We start from the raw sequence: 8,769 nt of genomic DNA on the forward strand, positions 1-8,769 counted from the left end.
CAAACTTCAAAGCAAAGAGTTTTGTCCTCCGATTCTTACTATGCTTCCATGCTTTCATTTTCCTTCTTTATGCTTTATTAATTCTCTTCAATATTTTTAACATTCTTCAATCTTTTTCAATATAGTTTTTAGATTTAGAATTTCTTTTGGTATCGCTCTAGTTTAAATAATGTTTTGAAGACTCTATGCTGGCTATTTGTATTATAATGAGTATTACTTTGTTATCCAGTTTTAGGTTTTAAGATAATAACTTTATATTATTGTCATTTTATCTTTGAATTATTAGGATAGAACATCATTTTTACGGCTCTAATTATGTTTTATCATAGTCATGTTATTGGTGTAATGCATCTTTGTATCATTCACTTTTTCAAAATTCCTTTTAATGGTTTGTGCACATGTTAGCATGTTAATAATAGATATATACATTTTCCTACTAATTATATAATTTTTTTGATTTTTTAATATATTTTTTATTTATATGTTTATTTCATTAATTTATAAAATACTAAAAATTAAAAACCCATAGGGCTTACGCCCCATACCTCGGGGCTTACGCCTCGCCGAGAGATAAGTAAAACGCCTCGCCTTACACCCACACTTTTTAAAACACCGGCTAAACATGACCTTCAAAAAAAAAATGGCCAAATAAAAACTGCCAAACTTCTAATTTGATGATAAAGAAGTTGGTCACAGAGAAATTATTGCCTAACTTTTTATTTGGCAGGACTAGCATTGATGTAACCCCATTTCATATTGTCCTATGTAAACAATAGTACTCATCTATTTCACTTTGATTATCTTACTTTTTTTAAAAATGTTATAAGAAAATATTTCTTTCTATATTTAGTAATTCTTTAGTTCTAATATTTTACTTAATTTATTTAAGATCACTAAGATTTAAAATATTTTAATACATTATATATAATTTTTAATTAAAAATCACAAAGTTCAAAAGCGAAAAGTATATTTTTATTAAACTACATACATAATTAGATTGATACACTTAAATAAAACATAGCAAATATTCCTTTCATTTTAATTTGTTTGTCTTACATAGAGTTTAAGATTTCTTTTTTTTTAGAATCTTGTGATTTTAAATTAAAAATATGTATAATATAAATGTTCTTTAATTTTGCTGTCTTACTGTGAGATATATATCTTTAAAAAGTTATCAAATCAGGAAAGAGATAATCATTTAAGACAAACTAAGATAAATAAAGGAAGTAACAAAGATGTTATACCTCCGTTTTAAAATGTTTGTTTACTTTCTCTTTTAGTCTGTTTAAAAGAAATATTTTTTTCCTTTTTGACAACTCGTTAATTCTAATTTTTTCACATGTTATATTTAAAACCACAAGATTAAAAGATATTTTAATATAAATTACGCATTTTTAATTTAAAACCGCAAAACTCAAAAAAAATATTTACTTCTTTAAATTTGATGTTTAATTAAAACCAGACAAACATTTTGCGACGGATGGAGTACTAGAATTAGGTCATGAATTAAAAAGTGGAAAGAAATAGGAAGGGGGTTGTGACAAAAGCAGAAAGATGAGAATCTTGAAAATGGCAGCCACCTAAATTTTATAATGCAACGTATAACATAATCTTTTTAATATGCCAAAAATTACAAATATTATCCCTTCTTCTCCTCCTCCATGTCTGAACTATATTCATTTTAGTCATTTTACTTCTCTGACTTGTGCAACTAGCTGATATTTTTCTCTTTCTCTCTCTACAAAAATCACCCAAAAAAAAAGAAGAAGAAGAAGAAGAAGAAAAACAAAAGTTGAGAAAAAAATCATGTCTTCCCCTAGCAAAAGGAGAGAGATGGACTTGATGAAGCTGTAAACTATATGACAAATTAATTTTTTGTCTAAATTAATTTGTGGGGTTATTGTTGTTGTTTAATATATTTCAGTTTTGTTTTGTTGAATTAGGATGATGAGTGATTACAAGGTGGAAATGATTAATGATGGGATGCAAGAATTTTATGTGCATTTCCATGGACCTGCTGAAAGTAAACCCACTCTACCATTATTATCTCAATCTTTCATTCTTTATACTGTGTTTGGTTCATGGGATAAGGTGGGATATGAGGATTAAGTTTGAGATTAAATTATACTGTGTTTGGTTGACGGTATAAATTTATACCTCAAACTTGGTGTTACTAAATTAGTCCAAATCTTTGGACTATAATGCCGGGATAATTTTGTCCGCGAACCAAATGACCTATAGTATCAATTTTTTAGCTCTTTAAGGTATTTACTTGAGAGGGTCTTTGTTGAGTTTATTAATATTTCTTGTGAGTTTTTCTTCCTATCTTCAAAGGTATTTATTTACTTTTGGTGTCTATTTGGTTTTTGATTGGAATTTCTTCAAGAGGAAATTAGAAAAAAAAAAATTGGAAATTAACTGTGGTGATGGGTGCTGTAGAATTAACCTAAATAGTCGCTCATACAACCGCTTAAACTAAAAATAATAAGTGAATGTATAATATGTGTATAACTGTGTATAATCAATGTGTAATCTATGCATACTGGCTAGGAAAAATAAACCGTGTATCTGGCCGGCTATTTGCCTAGAAATCCCCATAGTTAATGTATAGTTGCTTCTACTTCGTGGTTGTGAATCTACTTATGCTTCTTGGTCTACTCTGGAATGCTTTTTGGGTCCTTATGTTGAATGGATAAAGGAATTATATTTAGTTGTATATGTACCTTTTTCGCATATCGGCTGTTTGGTAGTTTGCTAATGAATCTTCAAGTTTTTTTTTTGATTACATAAGAGATAGGGGAAGGGAAAATGGGGGAGGGGATTACAAGGTGGCGGAATCGAACCCTCAGCAACAAGGTGAAAGTTCAGGTAGCCAAGAACTGAGCTACTAAGATTCCCCTTGAATGAATCTTCAAGTTACATCTGCCTTTAAGTGGGATTTCAATTGGACTTGTGAATTGGGGTGGGAGGTAGAGGTGGATTCATGATCTAAACTTGAGATGCTCTTTGCAATTATAAGTTTAGATTTTAATATTTGTTGAAAACTTAGTGATTTTTCACACACACACACACACACACACACATATATATATGTAATTCTTATGAATATGCTATGTTTAGTTGAACCTGATGATTATACATTGCATCTGCCTTTGCAAATGCGGATTCATGATTTTAAAATGTTAATATTTTTTTGCAATTGTGTGTTTAGATTTTAGTATTTGTTGTAAAGTTAGTGTTTTTCACATACATATATTTGTAATTAGTGTAGATATGCTAGGTTCAGTTGAACCCGTTGATTATACATTTGCATCCGCCTTTGCGGATGTAGTGTTGCTTTCTTCTATTTCTGCTTTTAGTTAGCGTTGTTTTTGCAGGTCCTTATCATGGTGGAGTTTGGAAAATAAAGGTGGAACTTCCAGATGCTTACCCATATAAATCTCCGTCAATTGGATTTATTAACAAAATGTACCATCCAAATGTTGATGAGATGTGAGTTTTAAAATGCCTTATTTCTGTAATCTTCTGTAGATTATTTCATCATTCTCATTTTGTTTAGCTGAAGTCTGAAATTCACTGGATTATCATTTTTCAGGTCGGGTTCGGTTTGTTTAGATGTTATCAATCAGACTTGGAGTCCCATGTTTGGTAATAGGATTTGAGCAATGAATAGATCTTTGAAATTTCTATGGCTTTCCCGTTGATTTATTTTTCAGTAATTATAGCTGGTTTTGAAACAATATCCACAGATTTGACAAACGTGTTTGAAGTGTTTCTTCCACAACTTCTCTTGTATCCAAACCCATCGGATCCATTGAATGGGGAAGCAGCTGCCTTGATGATGCGAGACCGGACTGCTTATGAACTAAGAGTTAAAGGTATAATCTGGGGCGAATTTTTGTATGAATTTTGGGGCACGTGAACCCATGGTCTTTTTGCAAAACTAGATATTTTATGTACATATTTTCTAGAATTGATTTATTATTGCCTGACGGCATGCATCCTACAAAAAGGCTTAATGGTGCACTTGGTTAAAAACTTAGTTATTTACCAAGAGGAACAAGGACCAATCCCACTTAATGCATTTTTTTCAGTTTTAGTAGTGCACCCATAATCTAGAAATCCTGGATTCGCTTCTGGGTATAACGAGTCTTATCAGATGCTTATATGTTACAAAAGTGGTAGCTTCAAGTGGACGAAACGAACTATGGTTTTTTGTTGAATCTGTGAGTAGGGTAGACTCAGAATTAAAATCTCATAATTTTGCTTTGGTCTCTAGGGAACTGATTGCACGTTAATATATGTTAACATTCTATTATAGCTAGTGTTTTCTAAAGTTAGCGGCTCTTGAACATTTCATGGTTAGACTAAGTTCGGGTGAGATTTAATGAAACACATTGAAGTTATAGACTTCCAATTCTTTTTCATTCGCACGTTTGAGATATTAGGAAGTTAAGTTTGGATGCTATGGAAGTGATCACGTTCCAACCGAGGTTTAGCTCAATTGCCTTAAAACCAATTTAACACAAGATTCTGCCGTGGGAAGTCAAAGAACCAGAAGCCGAATGAGATCCTTAGCCTAAGAACTAGGTAACAGATAATAGCATATGACCTAATCTATCAATAATTGCACCCACTTGGCACTTGCTGCCTAAAGCAATGCTAACCTTTTGTCGGGACACTGCTGTAGATCAGCCTTCTCATTTGCTTGGTCTTGTGCATTGTGTGCTTTCTTAGTCTGCCTTAATGAAGATGTACATTTTATCTACAAGACCTGTTAGGCGGTCCCCATGCTATCTTCCAGATTGGCAGACAAATGATGTAGAGAACTTTCCAGTATACAACCACTAGACGGTGTTTTTGGTAACATAAGTTTATAAGCAATACATGACACATCTTCAGCTCAGCGAGCACAAGACCCTAGATAGGAGAGCATGGAGGTCGAGGATTTAGGGTAGAAGGTTCGTAGGTAGTCGAGCGTCTTCTCTCTTTCCTGTGGGAGAGCTAGGTTCAGTTTAGATCACTTTATCTGCTCCCTCTTCCCCTTATCAGTATCACTATTATTTTGTTATTACCATCTTATTCCTCAATGTTATTACTGCTGTTGTTGCTTTTACTTTGGTTATCTTTACTATTTTCCTATCAATAGTTTTCTTTTCTTCAGTATTTTCATGATAGCTTTTTACTCTTGTATTTTTCAAAGCTGTTTTGAAAATGCTTTTCTTGAGCCGAGGGTCTATCGGAAACAGCCTCTCTATCCTGCAAAGGTAGGGGTAAAGTCTGCGTACACTTCACCTTCCCCAGACCCCACTAGTGGTATCACACTGGATATGTTGTTGAAGAAACTCAGTAATCTTATTTCTAGCATTTTCTGACCATCTCCAATCTATTTTAGATCACTTCTAATCTGGTCTTTGTTTACATAACCAAAGAGTCCTACAAAATAAATTTTAATAAAGGGAACCTCCAGCTGCTGTTGGCTTAATCAGACCAGCCTTTACTTTCTTTCTGGTAAAAGGAAACATATGAGCAGAGGCTCACCCACCTGTGACCTCTTTAATCATTAAACCTCCCAATGCTATCATTATCAGGCCTAGGTTTAAGCTGAAACACAAATAGTATTTAGATTCTTTACTCCATTCTATATGGGACCAGCAGGTTAGAACCTTGGGGAAGTAGAGAAATAATGCCTAGCCATTGGAATCGCGGAGAAAACCAGGTTATGTTCAAATCTGGTATCCCTAACTGTTTTCTCCTATACCCTTTAAAGATGTTGCTCTTCACCTACCCTACTTAGCCGGGACACTCACTGGACAAAGGAGAAACTCTTGGAGCGTTAACATGCTTATTTTGGAGCAGACCGATTTTGTTCTTTTGAGCTAAAATGTGTCTTAAGAATCTGCATTTCTCTTTCTTTCACCATTATTAAGTGGACAGTATGCTTGGAAATTTGCTATCAGGTAGGTATTTTGCTAACAAATTTAGCAGGGGTAGAAAATAAAATGTTTTTTAAGGTGAAAAAATGCAGACAGTGATAGTATGAATAACATAGTGTGCAACTCTAAAATCCTGGATGCCAAATGGTGCATGTGGTGACCAAAATCAATACACAGTGATGGTGGTTGGTGAACCTAGTTAGTCTGACCTAGGAAGTTAATTCACGTTAACCTCCCCTTTGTGGTTTAGTTGGGATAAGATCTGAAGCGCAGATGCTTCTAGTGTGTTTGTCATCTCCTTTGTATTTTGGGTATCTTCATGATACATTAGTCCTTGTCTCAGTATATCTAAGTTGGAACCTATGTATCTACATATAATAGAATGCCTTTTTTTTTCTTTTTCTTCTACTTTCAGAAGTGTAGGCCACGGGAGTGGGAACTTTTTAAGCATTAGCTAAGCACTTTTACCTTTTTGTTACTAAAGGTGGTGCCCTATTTTTTCCTGAAAAACTTGTGCTGTGGATAGGAAGATATGTGATACTGATTTAATCTACGGAAAAGGCTCAAATATGTCATCGAACTATCGGAAATGACTCATTTATGTCATTCGTCAATAGTTTGACCCATTTATGCCATCGAACTATCGAAAATGGCTCATTTATGCCACTCATCAATAGTTTGGCTCATTTATGTCATCGCTCGTTACCAAAATGACTCATACATGCCATTTTTCATTAACGCCGGTTTTACAATACCAGCTATGACAAGTGGCCTTCAACTAGATTATGGTTGTGGGTGGGTAGGATGTATGGATCAGATTTTTTATTAATTTGGGATTTAAAATTGGGCTGGTTTAAATAAAAGATTGGATGGATGAGTCATTCTGGTAACGGGCGATGACATAAATGAGCCAAACTATTGATGAGTGGCATAAATGAGCCATTTCCGATAGTTCGATGACATATTTGAGCCTTTTCCGTTTAATCTATTACAGAATCTATGAGATCAGTGTGATATTGTTGTTGAGCATGTTCCAGGATTTGGTTAAACCCTTTTTGTAAAATAATAGTATGAAAATTGACGGAGCAGAGCAGATTAGATTTGTGCTGCCATTGTCTCCTGGTCTAAGCATGTTAAATTGCATGTTACACTGTCAGTGGATATAAGTTAAATTCTTTCGGATTTCCTAGACAGTTCTGCATATAAATTAGTACGAATCTAACGTATACATGCTTGTTATCCAGAATATTGTCAAAAATATGCTAAGCCGGAAGATGTTGGAGCTGCCCCTGAGGAGAAGTCAAGTGATGAGGAGTTAAGTGAAGCTGATTACTCAGATGATGAAGCAATGGCAGGCCCTGTTGATCCATAATAATACCTCCTTTATCTCCGTTACTATCTGTATCTGTAAATCATGTTATTTCAAGTTAAACTTCATAGTTAAAGACTATTCATTGTGGGGGGGATTCTAAAAGAAGCTCCCTTCTCCTGTTGGTTTAACGTCAATGTAAATAATTTCTATGTTTGATTTCCTTGATGTTCTTTTATGTGTGTGTTTATCGTCAACTACAATCGAGTCTCTTCATTAAAGCTCACTAAAGCTTCAATAGACTTCTGAGCTTTTTTCACCTTTGATAACACTGCAAAACTACATATTGAAAGTATAGGAGAGTATTTTGGCATGGCAGACAGTAAGTAGCAGGTTATCTAACATCTGCCAATCTTCCAAATTATCATACATGTGGAAACAAGCAAATTGATAACAAGAGAAACATACCCCAGTATATTCTCACAAGTGGATCTGGGAGGGTAGAGTGTACACAGATCTTACCTCTACTTTGGAGGTAAAGAAGTTGTTTCTGATAGACCCTCGGTTCAAGAAAAGACATTTCAAATAAGGTCAAACAAGAATTAATAGAAGGAAAGAAGTCATCGCAAAATATAAAAGAAAGCATAACAAAGCATTATGTAGAAAGGAAACGGTAACTACAACTAATACGATAATCGAAGTACAATGTTTTTTCTAAAAGATACAAATTGATGTTTTAGAACATAGTAAAATACTGAGGCGCACATCAAATTACTCTGCACGAATTGTACCATTCCACCAAATAACTGAAATAATGAAAAGAAAACATAGACACCTAAAAATATGTTAATATGGAAAAAAGAAAGAAAAAGGAAATCCGACCTGCCGGATTCGAACCAGCGACCTAAAGATGTCACAGCAATACCCACTACAGTCTTCCGCTCTACCAACTGAGCTAAGGTCGGTTTTATTAGAGGCTTTGCTTTTAAGATCTATACCTATTTTCTATATTAGTCTTTTGTTAACATTCCACAAAATGTACATCGAAGGGAGCTATTACACTAAACATCGAAGCCTCAAAAAGCCATTAGACTCAAACAAGTCTTTATGAAGTATCATCACTCATCGGATTTATATATTTAACAACTATTTGATTTGAGAAGTATTATATATTTCAATTTTAATTATATGTCTTACTTTTCTTTTTCTTCTGTTAAAAAGAAAATGTCATTTTATTTATTTAGTAACATTCTCATTTTGCCTTTAATGACACATCTCATATAGGAAGTTAATGACATGATATGTTTAAAATTACTAGATTCAAAATATATAGTTTTGTATGTACATACCTTCAATTTAAAACCAAATATTAAATAGTTTTTCTTATATTCTTAAAGTTTATGCCCAATTAAAATACTGACACATAAATTAAACGGGAGGAAGTAATAAAATAACTATTAAGTTCAATATTCCCTTGTAAACGGTGTACTACTTATTATTGATCAAAATATATTAAACATTTTG

The 8,769-nt window shown here is 33.4% G+C and overlaps 1 protein-coding gene and 1 non-coding gene across 2 annotated transcripts; one reads left to right on the forward strand and one right to left on the reverse strand.

Moving 5' to 3' along the window:
* Nucleotides 1–1,567: 1,567 nt before the first annotated feature.
* On the forward strand, nt 1,568–7,468 carry LOC132632827 (ubiquitin-conjugating enzyme E2-23 kDa-like). Its single transcript, XM_060348930.1, has 6 exons — nt 1,568–1,850; nt 1,944–2,023; nt 3,378–3,492; nt 3,596–3,648; nt 3,750–3,878; nt 7,181–7,468. The coding sequence occupies exons 1-6, from the start codon at nt 1,807–1,809 to the stop codon at nt 7,306–7,308; spliced, it is 549 nt and encodes a 182-aa protein (XP_060204913.1). The 5' UTR covers nt 1,568–1,806; the 3' UTR covers nt 7,309–7,468.
* A 653-nt stretch (nt 7,469–8,121) lies between these two features.
* On the reverse strand, nt 8,122–8,210 carry TRNAY-GUA (transfer RNA tyrosine (anticodon GUA)). Its single transcript is given in 2 exon segments — nt 8,122–8,157; nt 8,174–8,210. It is a non-coding gene; the product is annotated as a tRNA-Tyr (tRNA).
* Between the last annotated feature and the right edge of the window lie 559 nt (nt 8,211–8,769).

The sequence above is a fragment of the Lycium barbarum genome, chromosome 1, assembly GCF_019175385.1.
Source record: "Lycium barbarum isolate Lr01 chromosome 1, ASM1917538v2, whole genome shotgun sequence".
Classification (NCBI taxonomy): domain Eukaryota; kingdom Viridiplantae; phylum Streptophyta; class Magnoliopsida; order Solanales; family Solanaceae; genus Lycium; species Lycium barbarum.